Here is an 18,708-nt window from a genome sequence, read left to right as displayed (position 1 = left end):
CCAGGGTTAAATAAGCCTATATAGCTTTATTGCACATTCCTGATTTTGCACTACTCTAAACCTGTGATTTTGTGAGGTGAATATAACAGCCTTTGTATCCTATAGTTTATTTCTTACAATGAAGACAACATTCTAAATCACCCAGACACCAGGCTTCATTTGGTTCAGGTACATTTCATTCATTTTGTTTTCTGTGAGAATACCCGTGACATGCTCCAAAAAGTTCATTTTGGCAAACCACAAATAAATTAAACACAAAAAATTCATATAATACAACATGACAGAACACAGCTTAGGACATGAAAACAAGAAACAAAACAAAAAAGAAGAAGCAGCTGCTGATTTTTTTTTCCTTTTTAAAACAAGAAAATAACAATCACTGATCACATGCAGATATAAGATAACAGAATCATCTCACTTGTTCAGACAATTAGTTTAATTTGTTTCTGCAAACTACCATTCTAAAGTCTATCACAAAATTATGCTCCTAATCCAGCAAACACCCAATTTTCTGATATTTTGACATATTATTATTATTAACTTTATCATAATAATCCCTAATACAAGTCCTTAGAAACACATACAATCACTTTTGGAATGACTGGTTTCATACAGATTCATTTTTGAGAAATACCCATTAGCACTGCTGTGCATTTAGATACCAGATGTTTCCAAAAATTCAAACCATGAAAAGCCCCATTTCCTGGTGTAAAAAAAGCTTAATATAGGTGGCACTCTAAACTTTGTACTTGCAAAATGTAAAAGCTGAAAAATATGCCTTTGCTGATATTGTCTCATTAAAGAATGAAAAAAAACTTCCAATTTGAATCCTGCAGAAACAATACTGTGTCATTCAATGTGTTTTAGGAAGTGTTCCAATTTCTGCACATGCTTTTTCACTGTAAAATAAATAATGGATTGTACTCAATGCTATATCAGTGCGATGACATCAACCACAAACTAATTGTTCATCTGCTCAAAGTTGCAGGAGCTAACATCTATTTTTACATTCTTTTAAAGTATCATGCAGGAACAGGTCTGGTTTTACCCAGATTTTTTGACTCTAAGAATATGGATGCAAATGGAGGAATTTCCTTTTTCAAATACCAACAATGTTCTGCAGCATCTCTCTTTGCTAATGGAACTGTTAATGGAATTCTAAGCCCACAACATTGATGTTCTTTTTTTTTAGGAGATCAATAAAGGGTACAATGTACTCACCATTTTTTTGTTTTGACAATTGGCTTTGTTGGATTTACACCAGATATAGTCTTAAATATAAAAGAGAGACCGGGTCTGTAATGTGGTATGCCAATGCAAGCTAGATTTACAGTATATTATAGTAAGACAGAGCACTGCACATCATTAGTGAATATCTAGAGAGTCTAATACAGAGCATTTATTTGTGAAGTGACTTTATAAAAGAGCATCCATTTACTGAGGCAGTGAGGCTGTTTCCCTGTTAAGGTTTCTCCTGAAGGTCCTAAGAGTTTTTAGGAAGGGTAGGACATTCCCTCCTGTCTTTGGTATTGCCCATGCAAACAAAATCTGTTTTCATTTTCTATCTGATCAGACAGGAAATGGCCTTGTTACTACACATGGACTAATGTATCTTAAAAGACAGAATGTTCTTTTAGCTTAAGATACAATATAATAAAAACAAGAATGTACAGCATACATGGAATATATTAAACTGTGTATTTCAAAAGTGATTATGCTCATTTAATTTTGAAAGGGAAACATTTTAATGGTACAAATGTTTATCTTTTTAACATCTTTCTCAACAATAGGATTTAAAGTGTAATTTATCACATCAAATCATTTTAGAAAACTGGATGGAAATACCTCTGTTAAGCACTTCCTATTTTTTATTCTGATATGGCCATAAACCTGAGGTGTGCTGTTATTTTTATGACTTTATTTTGACCGGAAATATCTGTTAATCCCATCAGTATCCAACATTATACTCTGCAAACAGAGATACCGTACTGTAGGTAAGCACATGCATTTCAACTTTGGGGGAAAAAAAGAAAAATGACTACATTTGATATTCCTTGATTAGTCTGTAGGATGATTTGAACAAAACTAATAAAGAATTACAGGGAGAGATAAATATAGATGTTAGCTTTGCATCCTAAGTGGTAATTTCACATATTGTATCTGTACATACTGTAGGTAAAGGGAATTTGAGATGAACTGAGGAATACCAATATGTCCTTGAGACCTAAAGAAGGACCTAAAATTAACACAGTCTGCTCTAACCAATAATTGGACTATTTAGAGCCTCAATACATCATCAAAGACATAGTAGCTCTATAATTCCTTCTGGATTGGTTTTACCTAACTGTTTGAATTTTGTATTATTGTTTTCTGAATGAGAATATGCAGGTGTTTGAAATGAATATCGCTCTGCAATTCAGCAGTGTTCACTGCAGCTCTTTTTAATGCATTTCCACAGTTCAGAGAAAATACACACAGGAACATGAGTAACAAGAACAATTCACAACACTACTGCCAGAGGTGCAGCAACAAACCGTTTGATGTAAAACAATTAAAAATAAAGACATGGCATCAATTATACTGTAGATTCATGCTTTTTGCAGTTATTGATAGAGTTTCTCACTTTAGGAGTTGTCTTAAGCTTAATGCAAATCACATATAATGCCACCTTATTTCTTCTTAATGAGGGAAACAAATCCTATTAAATGTAGGATTGCTTTCCTATCTATGAAAGAGTCTATCCACTTTATATTTAAACTTTCATTTCTGAGCTTCAATTAAACAAAAGTTTTCAAGGGACAATTTTCACGTTTTTAAATGTCAGGCCTCTTGCATCTTGCTCTTAAACAATCCATCTATCTGGTATCTAAATTATCAGCATTACAGTTATTGGTATTTTTCAACATCAACAAAGAACAGTGGTTAATTGCCATTGGGTTTTATCTTTACAGTACCTCAGCATAAGCAACATTTTGTGTTTTTTCATTGGAAATCAATGGCCATCTACACAACAAAGTGGTCTAAATTTAGCCACGAAAGAGAGAGAGAGAGAAAGAGAGCACAGCTCCACATAAATTACAATCTTCAAGTTGCATTGACCTGTGAAAAACAGCACAGCAAAAAGTGAACCTCAAATGCACTGCCTGTCTATTAAATATTAACGGCTTCATTTGCATTTAAATGAGAGGAGCAGTGGTGAATGGAAACTCTGATGCCATTCAGTGCAGTACATTGTTGGCATGTAGGGAGAATGAGAGCAAACGCACACGAGATGAAGTGGGTCAGGTGGAAGGAAGGGGCAACAACTTGACATCAGCAGGGCTATCTGTTCCGTAGAGCCATATCCAGTTTTGAAACACAATCCACTAAAGGCGATATTTAGCTGTAAACACATCTGCTCATGAATAAGTTAAATGTCACCATGTGCTCCATGGCACCTAGATGAAAGTACTAAAAGAACAAAGGATGGGAGATGCGCAGCATTGAGGACAAGATGGTAGGTTGTACAGTCTTGCGACACAAATATGTGGCCACGTCAGCCATCAGACACGGGGGGAGACACCCAGCCATACTTCTCATGGGTCTTCACCAGACTCTTAAAGGTTGCCTCTGCTTCTTTACGACTGAAGGCTTTCTTGGATTTCCCAGCTTTCCTGCATATACGGCCCTGTAGCAAAAGAGAATAAAACTGTAAGATATTGACACCACCTTATGCTGAAAAAGTACTTGGTGAAAATTTTAGCGAATGCTGCAGTCATTCCTCATTTAAATCTGTAAACGGCTGAAAGTTTCCACTTTACCCATAAGGAAACAGAACTGCATTACCATGCTGCTGACATTGTTATTGTCCACTTTTTTCTTTGATCCATCTCCATTTATGTGGCATATATTTTCCCCAAGTTAACACACGCTTGAATTTGAAGAAATGTACTTTTTTCACCTGGGCTTGTAAATTTGATGGATTACTGCACCTTTTTTGGATTCAATATGACTGCTTACTGCTACAGTATGTCCGCCCCCACTGCCATGCAGAGGGAAGAGTTCGCTTTCACACAGCAGCCAGTGAGTTCAACCTGTCAACCTGTCTCCCGGCGCCAGATGCTGCGGAAACCAATTAACTTGATGACTTGGAGCACCAGGAGATGGTTCATGGCCATGCCCGTTCCAGGTGTTTTTCAAGATAAATATTCAGACTTGTCAGAGCTCGCGGCTCTGTCATTGAATTTCAGCTCTGATCCCCTCAAGGCCCTGTTGCTTTTCCCCCTAGCTGGGCTTCGTTCGCAATACTGACCTCTGCTTACTTAAAACCTCATCTCCCAGATGACCCCTTGGCTTTGTTTGCTTTCAGTATGTTTCTCAGCTCTGACCCTTGCTTGTATCCTTGACTTCTCTCCTGGATTCCCTCGGCTTGTTACCTCCTTGTGTCTACCTCCTTGTTTCCTAGCCTGTGTTTCCATGTGTGTGGATTTGATTTGGATTGAAACTTGACTTAGGGTTTGCCCTTCGCTATATATTGAGCTTCCCAGTGTCTCTAGCTATCTACAACAGCACATCACTTGCGTGCTGAGCTCAGCTCAGTAGCATGTCATTACGCTTAAGAGCTCACTATTTAATACATAAATATACTTAATGAGTTTTGGAACATAACATAATCAAGCTCTCCCCACTGGGAAAATAAGAACATCCTTAAGTGTGCTTATATTTTTATCTACACCGCTTAATTGTGTTTTGAATCATTTCAAATCACTATCTATTACTTTTACACTAATCCGATTTGGAATTGCCAGGTGTTTCAAAACTGAGTGCTCAATGACTCCTGTAAAGAAAGACCTCTAGACACACTCTTCCAACACGCCCACCTATAAGAGCCATTCATCTTCATCAGATCACCCAACAAGAGGGGAAGGTCAATTGCTAGAGCTTATCTGCGTGTAATTTGTTGTCTGTTGCACTCTGCCAGTTGATCACTGCATCCTGGGGAAACCCAGCCTTATGTGGCTATGATTGGACTTGAACTGGCAATATTGGGCCATTAAGCTCAGCCTGTGCTCTGACAAGTACTGTACCTTAATTGGGTCAATTTCCACTTAATTAAAATAAACTGATAAGAAATTACGACACTCGTAATATTCAGATGTACATTTATCATTCTTTTTATTCCATCCAATTCCAAATGAGCAGTGAGATGCATAAAGAAATGTTCATTCCAATGTAACATTCTTGCATATAACTCTGGTAATAAAACATAGTCAACATAGCTATTTAATACACCATAATTGTATGGTTTTGCATGTAATTACAATATGCAGATACGAACTGTAGAGGTATGTATTATGTACTGTATGTTGTTTATCGCATCCAGTTCTTTGTAAGACAGTGTGTGGTTCTTAGGCATTGGTGAATGTGTGTGATGTGTTTATTGTATCATATTTATTGGATCTTTGTATCAAAGTTCAAAGCATAGTGTAATTGATATTTTTAGGTGCTGGGCATAAGTCGCAGCATAGCAGTATAATGTCCAACGTGAAAATTTAGGTGTTAAACGAAGCATAAAGTGCATGTTTTCCAAGTGATACTTAATAATGTATAAAATTATATTCTGGATATCATATTCCATGTTAACACATTTGTTTAAATATTTGGAGAGAAAATCTCTCTCAAAAGTTTTGAGGATTTTAAATTTAGATTAACCATGTATACATAATGTTACTACAAGCAGTAAACAAATATAACTTCTATTAGAAACTGAACCCTAACAGATAGAGCTACATCTATCCAAATTAGCTTTCAAAACCTAAAATATAAAAATATACAGTATGTATGGGTCCTGAGTTCAGTTCAAGATGTGAGTGTCCTCTGTGTGGAGTTTTCAAGTTCCCCTGGGTTTCTTCTGAATACCCTGGTTTACTTTCACCTTGTGAAGACATGCTAGCTATAAGTCTATGTGTTTTTAATTGTTCTTGTGTTTGTATGTCCTGTGAAGGAATTGCCTCCCATCCAGTATAAAGCCCTGGCTTGTATCCTGTGAATTCTGGATAGACTATGGGTTGCCATGACCCTTGCCAGCAATAAGCAGCGTTTAGATAAAAGAGGGTTGCTGAGTATCACTGGAAGTAACTTGAAAGAAATGAAGGAATCTCCTTTAATGGATTTTTAAAGCAAATGTATTGAATTGATTTGAAGCAAATTGATTTTGACATTGTAAATCTAATGGAAAAAAACTGTTGCCATTATTTCATGGAAATCTCAGAAGATATGAGAAGATATACAGTGCTTTGCAAAAAGAATTCAGAGCCTGGGAGAAAGTGTCTCAGGTAACAGTGGGTGAACAGTATCCTGGTCACTCCACAAAAAGGTTTTGTCTGAAAAAAAAATATCTCAAATTCCACATGTGGTTTAATACATAGCACTTAAGTGATCCTGCAAACATGTAGCAGGGTTTTGTGGTCAAACAAGACAAACCTTTTGTTCTAAATGCAAAGCATTACATAGTGATGCTATACTCACCATAGTGCACCACTCAGTCAACACCATCCCTACTGTCAAGCATGATAATGACAACATTATGTTATTATAGGTGGGTAGCTGCGTCAGCATGCGTAGGCTGCAAAGGAACAAGTAATAGGTTTATTCCATGCTGAAAAAAAGAAGAAAGAGAACACAACGTTTCGGCCGTGGAGCCTTCTTCAGGTGAGCCTTCTTCAGGTGTTGACACACCTGAAGAAGGCTCAACGGCCGAAACGTTGTGTTCTCTTTCTTCTTTTTTTCAGCATGGAATAAACCTATTACTTGTTCCTTATGTTATTAAAGTTCTGCTTGTCATCTGTAGGTACTAGGAAGCTTGTCAAGACTTATGGCAACATAGGTGGAGCAAAATACTGACAAATCTGAGAGGACAACTTTGCTCTTAAAACCATGACAAAAATGAACCCTTCAGCAGGCCAATGATCCAAAGCTACAATGGTTTAAGGATAGGAAAGTAAATATCCTTTAGTAGCCTGTGAAAGTGTGACTTGAATCCTATTGAGAATCTGTGAAAATAATTCAGAGACAGCTATCTACAAGGGGTCCCAAGATGAACAAATCTGACAAAAATTGCACCAAGCTGGTGTGCAAAAAAAGACTGTAGTTGTTCTTGACATTTACTGTAAGTTAATTTACCTTTAGTAGTCAGGTTTGTAATAAAACATAAAATTAAAAAATGTATATGCAGTTTTGGCACAGTAATGCAGTTGTTAGCATTGCTGCCTTACAGTGCAGGCTGGGGCCTCCAGTTCAATGGTTCAATTCTGGGCCTTGTGTGCTATCTACAGTATGTGAGGTTTGTATGTTCTCCCAGTTATTGTGTTTTCTCCATGTGGTTCTGTTTCGAAAGACTGGAAATTGGCTTCTGGGAAAATTGACCCTGGGTGTCAGTGTGTGTGTCTGTTTGTCTGCCCTGCAACAGACTGGTGTCCCATCCAGGGTGTATCCTACCATGAGCCCATTGTTTGCCAGGGCAGGCTCTGGCTCCCCCTTGACCCCTGATTTAGATGAAGCCGCTATAAAATGGATGGATGTGTCTGCGTCATTTTGTGATTTCCATTTCAAAATAATTTTGCAGGGTAGTGTACATTGAAGAGAAACTTTTGATTGGAAATTGTTTTCCCCCAAAACAAATCTCATCTTTAAATGTAATAAGAAGGGTAATTTTTCAACTGTAAATAAATTGACCAGAGGTTAGGGTGAATGGAAACTTAAAAAGTCCAAACATCCAAAAATTCTCATTTAAGTAAAATACAGCTAATTGGCCTCAAAAAATAAGTTTTACATTTATTTTATTTTAGAAGAGCTTTTAAATGCATTAGAATTCTGGCATTCATGCCAGTCTGTTCATGATAAATGCAGACAGTTTTGTGCAGATCAATGCCATTTCGTATGATTATAGTTTTGACACAAAAAAGAGATCTCTTTTAAAATTCACTGCTGTTATCTGAAGCAGTCCAGTAAAGTAGATGCATTAGCGAGATTAAAGATACTGGAAAATAAAAGGTAGAGAACTGGTTGTAAATCTCTATTCACTACTTGGATTGCCTTTAAAATTAGAGAATTTATTATTGTCTGGCAGCAAATTTCTTTCATTCGTCAAGTGAGCACTTCTGGAAGCAGAGGAATTTTAGAAGAGCATTCAAAAGAATTTATATTTACACTAATGGTGTGCAACATAAGAAGAGAAAATAGAGTACAGAGATCCATCTGGGGTTTTGTACTTCAAAGGAAAAACCAATGTTTGTAAATTCCAAAATGATTTATGTAGAGGAAGAGACCACTTCAAACACCCCTGAAGTGCCAGATACAGTATATGTACACCTGAGGGTTACCAACAGCCTTACTGCACAGCATATCAGGTAGAAAAGTGAGAAACGCTTCAACAGTTTAATTAAAGGGGTTAAAAATGCCCAAGATGGAATGTACTTAAATCACAAGGGTTAACATCACTGCTCTAATGAACTGCTAAATGATTTTCACCTGTGACAGGTACTGGAGAGTTTATCATTTTATGGCACCACCAACATCACAGTGTTCCCTCTCTTCATACTGTGGCATTGGTGTGGATATACTATACCATGGTGATGAGCGTCACCTACTGGTCTCCCAGCATCACTCCAGCAACAACATGGCAACCTTCCATCCCAGTACAGACTAAGCCCAGTCTTGTTGAGTTTCTGACTTCTGACAAGATCCGGCTATGAGGTTATAACACTGGTCTCACTAAATATTGTGAGGTCGACTCATTAAAATAAAATACAAAGCCAATAATACTCTTCTGTGATTGGTTTACACCAGTGGTTCTAATGTTCTGCTTCAGCAGCTTTGAATGTTTTACATTTTGTTTTCAGTCACAGCCATTATTTGTTTTTTAGGGTGCAAAATACATCAATGAATATTTTCTTTTTCCAAAAAATCAAAATAATATATATAATATTTCTGGATTTTGGGGCGGTGTCAGTCGGTAAATGACTGCAGATGTTAAAAAACCTTTACTTTTTAAACACTGAATGATCACATTTAACCTAATTGTGAGTTTTGAATGAAATGTGAAAGAATACACACATACAATACATACCAATACAGGGCACATGAAGAAGAGGGAATAGACACTATAAATTTTAAATCATGAATAAAACAAAAGAAAATATTAAAAAAGTAAATTAAATGAGTAAATCAAACAACACCATAAAAAGGATAAATGGCTATTACATCAAAAATACTGAATCTGCTGTTCGCACGATAGTTTCTGATGTGCAATTAAAAATCATGACTTTCAATAATAGCATACTGAAGTGCCTTTCAGAAAAAATAGTTTTATACCACCCATTAAAAACGACTACAATTGCTTCCAAATGCCATAAGCAGAACCATGATTAAAATATAGAGATAAAGGAAACTCATTCATGCTGTAAGGAACGAATACAGATGACAACATGAATATTTAAAAAATTAGTCCCCCTAAGAATGTCAGTTACATAATATTTAATGAAATTGGTTAAAAATTCATACAGGACTCTTTTTAAAAAACACATTTTAAATCACAGATTTCACGTTCCATTTCATATTCACTCACCTTATTTACTACAACAGAGACTTAAATTAAAATTAAAATGGCCTTTTCTGCACAGAAATAAGCTCCTGCTCAGTTTATTACCCCGTCTTTATGTGCACTGAAGCACACAGACATAATGGATTTTACTAACTACTGATTAAAAATGAATTAATTGCTAGTACGTTTTTTTGAAAACCTATTTTGTGAGGACTTATTTTTTGCATATTAATAATAAAAGGGTTTGGGAGCATGGCAGCACAGTGGTTAGCATTGCTATCTTGCAGTGGTGCTGCTCTGGGGTCAATTCCTGGGGTGCAATCTCAATAGAGTATACATGTTCTTCCCGTGTCTATGTGGGTTATGTCCCATGGTCCAAAGACATATCGGTAGGATAATTGGTTTATGTAAAAACTGGCCCCGGTGTGAGTGTGAGTGTTTGAGTCTGTCTGATGCACTGGTGTCCAGACCAGGGCGTATCCCACCTTGTACTCATTGCTTGCTAGGACAGGGAGTCTCCCCAGGACCAGGACCACATACTGGATATAGCCATTTGGAAAATGGATGGAATGGTAAAAGATTGATATAACAATGGAGTTTGAATACTGCTGACCTTTAAACTTCAGAATCTGAAAGAGGTAAGGGCTGCTTACGTAAAACAGCTTTAATAAGCAGGTCTTGTTTACGAAATATAAATGTGATCAAGCACTTGGACACACTGAGAGTCAATTAACAATGAGTTTTTCCACTGTACTTAGAAGACACCTCTTTCAGTTCAACTGCTGAGAAAACTCCAGACGTCAGTACTTTGAGATAGGAGAAGAAATGTCTGAGGATAATGATAACAAAGGGTTATCTGTTTTAAACATTATTATTAAATTACCAATTATATACATGTGTATAAATAGTACTACATCCCAGAGAATGCTAAAGTGCTTTACGTATGGGAGGTGACCTCCTTCATCCACCACTGAAACGCGTTACCTGCAGTACCTGGATGATACACCGTAGCCATTATACACAAGCAGAAGCACTACACAGAAGATCAGTTAAAGCAGTAGAACATTGCTTCTTCAAATGAATATTGAAAGCCTTTGTGAATGTGCTAGAAGTTCTGGGTTTGGCCTTTCAATTTACCCTGGTTTGCTCCTCAATAAGAGGAATGAGGTATTTATAGCAAATGGATGACAATACACTTTAGAAACTGAATGCTACTCGTTATCCAATAGATGCTTTAGTTAAAGTAAATGATAATTAAATTACTTCTTAGTTTTTCGTATTTCACCGTGGTGAATATAGAAAGTGACATTATAATTTTTTTTCTGTGTAAAAAACAATATTAAAATGATGAATATTTAAATTGATTGAAGACAAGTACCGAACTATGGTGAGAAATGTGATACATCATAAACTGCCACAGAGGCTCTCAAGCACTTTTTTTTGGCCAAATGTTAGCATAACCACATCTGATAACACCAAATCGCACAAAACATTGTAATCCCTCATTCAGTCGTGCGGTTATAGTATAGAACAATGGGATTAAACAGGCAATGTCTGAAAATGATTATGCTAACTTCATTTATCAGGACAGGGTTGTTAGCCTTGTGCCCAACCTCCAACATGGAGGACCTGGTGCCCAACATGGGAGACAAACCCACTACCCTGAGATTATGAGTCTCATGCTCTACCAACAGAGCTAGTCGGGGCCACATACAATCTAGGGATGCTTATTAAATATAAAACTTTAAAGGAGGTTTTATGTTGGTAAGATTGCAATATTATGGACAATATTATGGTGATTGCAAGCTATATTTAACTGCCAATATATATTTCTTGATCTAACCCTGTTATAATGTTCATGGTTTTGATCATACATACTGTACTACACATGATCCATAGAAGGTCCCATCCCCTACATTCTTAAGCCTATCTAGTTTGTGAATAACTTAATTATTTGAAAAATAGCAGTTTTAATGTTTTAATCTGAATCCACAGCTCAATCTATTCTCATATTGTATAAGGGACCATGTCATCATTATTTTTTTGTTAAGATTTGTGTTTGATTTCTAATAAACTACAATAACAGTACATGCTTCTATCACCAAATGGCTCTCGGTCACATTTTACGTTACTTAAAATAAGAATTCAGTGATTCAAAAATCAAAATTGAATTCCAGCTTACTCTTATTTTGTGTAGGCACCTTTGCTGACAGTGTGTAATGCTTAAAATATCTTAAAATGAAAGCGTGTGATTATCTGTCAGTAAATGAGAAATTGTACCATTGTAACATTTTCCAGTATTAGTATGTACAACAATGCACTCATTTCACAAATAACTTATGTTTTGTAACATAAAAATTCCACTTAAAATGGCAATTTTTGAAAAGCTTTTAATTCACCTCCTTTTGAATGCCTTATGGATCGCTTTGGGTTTTCAGAGACCATCTTTTACTCCATAACGGAAACATTTTTCATCCTCCTGAGGGCAGGAATATAAAAAAAACCTTGCTGTTCCAATGTGAACAAGAAGGACAAAAATAGCCAATCTTTGCCTCAGGTGAAGTCAGGGCAGGCAGCAGTTAAATTGGCCTGAAATAATGGAACTGTTCACTCACTTGAAATGAAATGTCCAGATCCAATTTCAAAGGCTCTAGTGTAAATGAAATGTAGACTGAACTTTCATGTTGTCTTCTTTAATAAAGACTAAAATTAAAATATAAAAGGCTTGTGAGAGTTGTGTGTAGGATGTTGCTCACGTGTACTATTTTATTTACTTGCTATTGGCTGTGATCAAGTATATTTCTAAGAACAAGTATACACTTGCACCATTATGCTTTGGGTACAGGAAATGTGCCATTCACACAATTGAGAGCCAACATCCAAGAATCTTCCTGTAAGTGACTATTATACAGTTCAATAGGTAAAAGAAGAGCAGCAGCTGGATCACTCTGAAACATCCAGGAAGAAAACATGCTCCTAGCATGCTTTGAAGACAAACAGGGGTATCATGGCATATACTGAGCGCATGTCTATATAATGTTTGTATAGACTGATCATAACACATAAATAATTATTAAATATTTATATTAAATATATTATTAAAACTACAAGCTTCTATGTTTCATGTTAAGAAGGAAAACAAATTCTAAAGAATACAATAGACCTAAGCCTATGTCTGATTTGTTTGACAGGATGTGCTGACTCCATTTCATTTGTACATATGCATGAGTGGGCAAATATCACACTTTATTGCAGCATATTTCAAGGTTAGCACAAAATGGCCACATACTGTAAATGACTACTACATTGCTGTGGTCATGTATATTTGTTTTGCCACATTTATATGGATTAATATATTGTTTCTTTCAAAGCCACACTCTGGATGGCATTTACAGTAAGTTAAAATGTCATGTGTTAAAAACTTAACTTAATTCCTTTTATGCTGTGTTAAGTTTTACAGATACAGTTTGAGATTGGTGAAACAGAAACTGAGCTAGTTGGAACGCGAGGAACTGACTATTCTATTTTTGTAAGTTACAAGTGCAGGAGAAAAACCATGACACATTTCAAAATATAGTCCTTTGTTCTGGCACATAATTGCATATTTTTATTTCACATAAATCATGAATAAAGTACCTGAAGTGTTGAGTATTTTCATCAATTAAATATTTAAATGTATCACAAAATAAATTACTTTTTCATCAAAAAAATTCTGGAATGCATTAAATTGATTATTTCACATTTAACACACTCAAAGGCATTTCAAAGAGTTGTTTAGAATATGTCTGCCATTCAATTAATTACTGGAAAAACCATTTTGCTTTCTGTAATAACGTAGAATGCAAAAGTAATTTCACAATGATAAAGATAATGCAATATCCTTAGGCTTGAATATAAATCACTGCTTAGCAATGATGAACATCTTTAGCACTGCAGTCCTTCCACTGACTTCCTAACAGTACACCATTTTCTTTTCAAGAATGTCATTTGGTAAAATTGTGATTCCAGAAATTATGTAAAATACCTTTCTTTGTGCACTATTATTTTTGTGTTTTGTTCTACAGTGCGATGGAACCTTAAAATCTTCATTAAAAAACTGTTGTCAAACATCATAACCCTCTGAGAAAAAACAGGTTTCAAACATTATTTTAAATGTCCAAAAATGAGTCACTGTACAATATAGTTAGAAGAATGACCATCACAGAACAGCATTCACAGCTCCTGGCAAAGCCAGAGACAAGAATCTCTTGAGTCTGGCATAGGCTGATGTCTGAATGTGAGAATGTTGGATATGCACAGAACATTTTTGGCAGGTGATCAATGCACCAAACTGACTCAAACGACAATCATAAAAACACTGTATTCCTGGGATTCAATAGAAATATATCAAATAAGTGAATTTAATGTTACATACAGTATGCTTTTCTACAGACATTTCAAATATTGTAGGAAAATATAGGAACAAGTAAAGGTTTATTCTACTCTTCTTCTTCTTCTTCTACCCTTCTTCAGGTGTGTTTCTTTTCTTCCCTTTTCAGCATGGAATAAACCTTTGCTTGTTCCTTTGCAGTCTACGCATGCTGATGCAGCTACCTGCTTGAACTACTTGTAGGAAAATATGTTCAGATTACAAAGGTCTCTGCCACAGAATTTGGAAATCTACGTGGTGAAATAGAAATGCAATTGTAAATTGAATTATTTTAAGTGGTAGTGATACCTGTGTTCATTGTTCACTATATATTTTTATTCAGTGTATTCTACATTTTAGAATAACAGGGAAGATGGAGAAATTATCATGCCATTGTAACAACTTTTGTTTCTATTATTTAAACACTGTAGCATACATTTTTGGAGGGTAGGATGGTATTTTGATTAACAAGACAACTGCTATTTACAAAGCGGGTCATTGTAGAGCTCCACTTCAATTAATATGTTGGTGAAATTGTATTGGGTTATACTTTCCTACTTTATATTCACACCTGCTCAAGCACTTCAGATGTAAACTAGTTTATAGCTAAATCTCCATTTTGTTAAAAACATTGTGCATATTTGCTGTCGATTAAAAAAGGCAATACTGTTCATATACTAAACATGTAACCTGGCAACCATAACAACAAGCTACCCCTCTCAGTTTCTTGAATGAATATACTGAATACATGTCATTTTCAGGCAACTCACACATATTCTTCATTTAGCTTAACTTCAAATTATTTTCCCTCAAAAAAACCTTTTCTATAATCCCAAGCACTTGCATTGTCTCTTGCTGATTTGCAAAAAACAATAAGCAGTTGCAATCTAGACAAAATTCAAAGTATCTCAAAGTAAACAATGTCATTAAATTGAAGTAGTTTGAGGACATGGTAGTTCAAATTGTTTATTGCAATAAAGTGCTGTTGAATCAAAGCACTGATTAAGAGATAGCAGTGATAATGAGATGGAAAATCTCATTAAACTTTTCTTAATTCTATATATCTAAACTGTAAATGTTAAAGGTCAATCTGTTTACTACCAAAGGATCAGTGCCTTTATATTGTGCCATCTTTGTCTGTGGGTCACAGTTTCATAAATATTCCTTCCCTCTAATGCTCGATGTTCTTTTAATATTTAATATGAAGGGAAACTGAAAAGGGCACCAAGCCTTTAAAAGGGGTTATATAAAAATGTGGTAATCAAAATGAAATGAATAGCTTTTCAATGGTTAATAGCATACATATTTGCAATACATTAGAGATCCCTGTATATAAAATACAATCTGAAAACAAATCTATGCCGCGTTTCGCATAGTTTCTTCCAGTTGTTTTTCCCAAAGAGAATGATCACATAGAACATGACCTCACATTTCAACATTAAAGTGGACTGATTGTAGATTTTCTGATTCCACGACTTTGCCAGTCACGTTTTACCCACCAACCAAATCAGGAGTGATAGCGGCGACAAGTTCAGAGGGCTTGGATCAAACTTGAACAAACTAACTTTGCATTGTGGTGTTCAATAGGAGTCGCTGTGGTGCAATGAAGTCAACCCTTCCTTGAAATAAAATTGAGGTACAGTATGCAAATCCTTCAAGTGCGTTTAATTGTAATACATTACTAAGTACAGTACTAGTAGTCGTTGGTACGCATGTTTGACTAATTTAGTGAAAATTAGTACATCTACTAACGTCGATTATTGGGTTTATAAAGTCAATTTTTACGACATTTAGCCGAAACTTGACTTTCAAAATTAACATAAAGATAAAGGTAAATGGAATAATAAATTCATGGTCCCGTTGAAAATAATTATTTGCCTTTTTTCATGCCTGTGGGAACTGCCTTACCTGAAATAAGGTGATCCTACACTGGTATAAGCCAGACCGTCTGTGAGCATTAATATTCAACAGTACCTTGGAAACACTGTAATATATCACTGTATTTTGCCTAGTTAATCTAGTACGGCGTTCTAATTGTTGTTTAATATTCATGAGGGTCATGGGAAAAACACAAAGTAACAGGCTTTTATTTTTCTAATTACACTGATTTGCTTTCAGAAAGGAAAGTTCAATAAAGCATTTCTGATACGACTGTAATGTTGCTAATTGTGTTCTTTTAAACTACTGTAAGGAAAAAGGTCACATTACCTATCATTTGCTTCCTTCTGTTTTCAAATGTTAATTTTACCTAGATTTGCAGTAGCAATGTTTATAATAATGCTTAGATCTGAGCACAGCAACTGCGAAAGACTCGCGTATTAGTGATTTTTAAAAATTGAGCTCAGAGACTCGATGACTCTCAGTAAAAAAACCAAACCGTGCATTTCAATCAACTAGAAGCTGATTTCCGCCGCAAATTAAAAAACAATAAAAAAGGAGTAGCAAACCACATACAAGATTGTCGAATGAATTGACCCTCACCTGTCCTTTTACGAGACTTGCTGCGAATTGTCTCATCACCGCCTCCACGGTGTATGCGCTGGACCAGCCGCGGGGTGTCAACAACTCCATGCAGATTGCTCCTCCATCCAGTACGTAGCCGTTCTCCAGCCTGGGTGTGAGTACCCGCATGAAAGGCGGGGAGAAGGGACAATTGTCGGGGAAGGATATATTCAGCAATATATATTCAGTGTTGGTTTCTTTCATATCCTGCCAGAGAGCAGAATCTTTGTCCACCTGGTGCAACTTGACATTCCATTCAAAAAGGTTATCGTCAGCCAGCTCCACTGTTATAAAGTTGTCAGCAAGCCTCTTAATTTCCTGCAGTTCTTTCATCAACCTCCTTGTCCGGACCTGGGTACAGTGCTGCCTGTGCGGCACCAGCGGTTGCAATGATGTGGAGGTTGCCTTGCTACCTCCCACTTGCTGTTTTTCCTTGATGTCCTTGCCCTGCTTATCCTTGCCAGATGGCTTGTCCTTCGTGGATTGTTCCGATTTCTTGTTCTTTATTTCAGGAGGGTTGAGGATGTTGCTTTCGTTGCTGGTGTTGCAGTGCTTAATGTTGTTGTTTTTCTGATTGCCTTTGCTCCCTTTGAAAGAGCCCTGGTGATGCTTCGGATCCTCAGTGTCTCTGTCATGGAGTCGAATGAGACCTATTTTCCGTAGAAGAGTAGCCATAATAGCGTTTGCGCTGCTGGCTACTTGCACAATATGAGTTTAAGTACTCTTAACAGAAGACGGAAAATGTTTAGTATCTTTGCCTAATGCAGCCTCTTAAGATGACCAGTGGGCGATTTCATTCAGTCTTCTGATCTCAGTGCATCTTGTATGAAATCGATTAAAATGAAAACACAAATGCCATTACTGGGAACGGAGCCGCATAACACATCCGATCGTACAACACGAAAGATAAAATCTTTAGGTTCTCTTATACAACCGATAAATTAGGCTATCAAGGATTCGATGCAATTCTCAGCTCTTCGTTGCAGCAATTTTGACAGGTCGGTTTTGCAATTGACTGCAGTTTTGCGGCTGAGGCTGCGGTTGTACTCACGTCTCCCAGCTGTACGTTCGACACTGCTTTGAGAATAATGTTCAGATTTCCCAATAACCGTTTTTGCGACACGATCAGTCACATCTAATTGTATTGATGATCACGATGTCTATGTCCAGGAGCCCGTTATATAAATCAACTTACCCTTGGTGATACTTTGTATTTAAAGACCAACGTCTTTTGTTCATTTCATCCAAAAAGAGGACGTATGAAAAGGAATCTAGGTAGTTAAAAAAAGATGTTTATCTTTAATCCAGACTCTCCCACCAATCTGACATTGCAGAGGTAAACCCTTGATGTAACTGCAGCTGCTGCAGCACCAGCAATAATGCTGCTCGGACTGAACCAATCTGATTATGCTTAGCCAAAGAAGAGCACGAAATAGCAGCAGCACGTCTGAGACGTAAAAACGTCAGTAGTCGCTGCTGCTCTACCTGGCCTGAATGAACAAACAGGCATGGAGTGATATATCACCCAAGTGAGAACTGTTTTAAATGGCTCTGCTGTTGTATTTGATAGAGGCCACGGTAAGAGTTTTTTACCCCTAAACTAATACGTTTAAAACCATACCTCTTCGGGGCCCCCAGATCAGCCAATGAGAACTGCGGGGTTTACTACGGATATAATTAAATTAACCCAGAAATTAGGATGCAGCAGTTCAGCTGCAGTCTCTGTCCAACCTTTAAAATAAAATAAGGCATGCTCGTTAAAATGAAAGAGTTGAGACTGACTACAACATTGTGTTGTCTTTGGGATAATTCATATAATTGAATAAAGACTAAAACCAATTTAGGACTAATTAAGTAAAAACTAAAGACGAAAAACCTGATATGACGATAGATTTATTAGTAATTGTATACAGAATTTCTCTTTTAAAAATACAGTACAACTGACCAAGTCAATGTGTTTATACCTGTTGTGGACTATTAAGATTTTTATGTATTAAAAATGATATTGCTTGTGATATTTGAAGCATTGGTTGTGAAGCACAAATTATGTGCACAGAAGTGGAAATTAAGTGACAGTGTATTCTGCTTCCATTCCTTATCCATTTCCTTCCACACCCATGTGGTCCTTCAGAAATCAAGACATGGTTTTGTGCCATTTTTACACCAATGACGTGTCAAGCAGACAGGGTTTAGAGTCATCCAAAAACATTGTCAAAAT

The 18,708-nt window shown here is 36.4% G+C and overlaps 1 protein-coding gene across 1 annotated transcript; it reads right to left on the bottom strand.

Annotated features, from left to right (window-relative positions):
* Nucleotides 1-416: 416 nt before the first annotated feature.
* On the bottom strand, nucleotides 417-18,023 carry ube2ql1 (ubiquitin conjugating enzyme E2 QL1). Its single transcript, XM_088601053.1, has 2 exons — nucleotides 16,470-18,023; nucleotides 417-3,667 (listed from the first exon to the last, which is right to left on the bottom strand). Exons 1-2 carry the CDS (start codon nucleotides 17,163-17,165, stop codon nucleotides 3,536-3,538), a joined length of 828 nt encoding a protein of 275 aa, XP_088457179.1. The 5' UTR covers nucleotides 17,166-18,023; the 3' UTR covers nucleotides 417-3,535.
* Nucleotides 18,024-18,708: the final 685 nt, after the last annotated feature.

Source organism: Lepisosteus platostomus, chromosome 12, assembly GCF_059453375.1.
Source record: "Lepisosteus platostomus isolate fLepPlt1 chromosome 12, fLepPlt1.hap1, whole genome shotgun sequence".
Taxonomy (NCBI): domain Eukaryota; kingdom Metazoa; phylum Chordata; class Actinopteri; order Semionotiformes; family Lepisosteidae; genus Lepisosteus; species Lepisosteus platostomus.
Note: the sequence above shows the minus strand (reverse complement) of the source record. Positions and strands in the feature narration are given on the sequence as shown.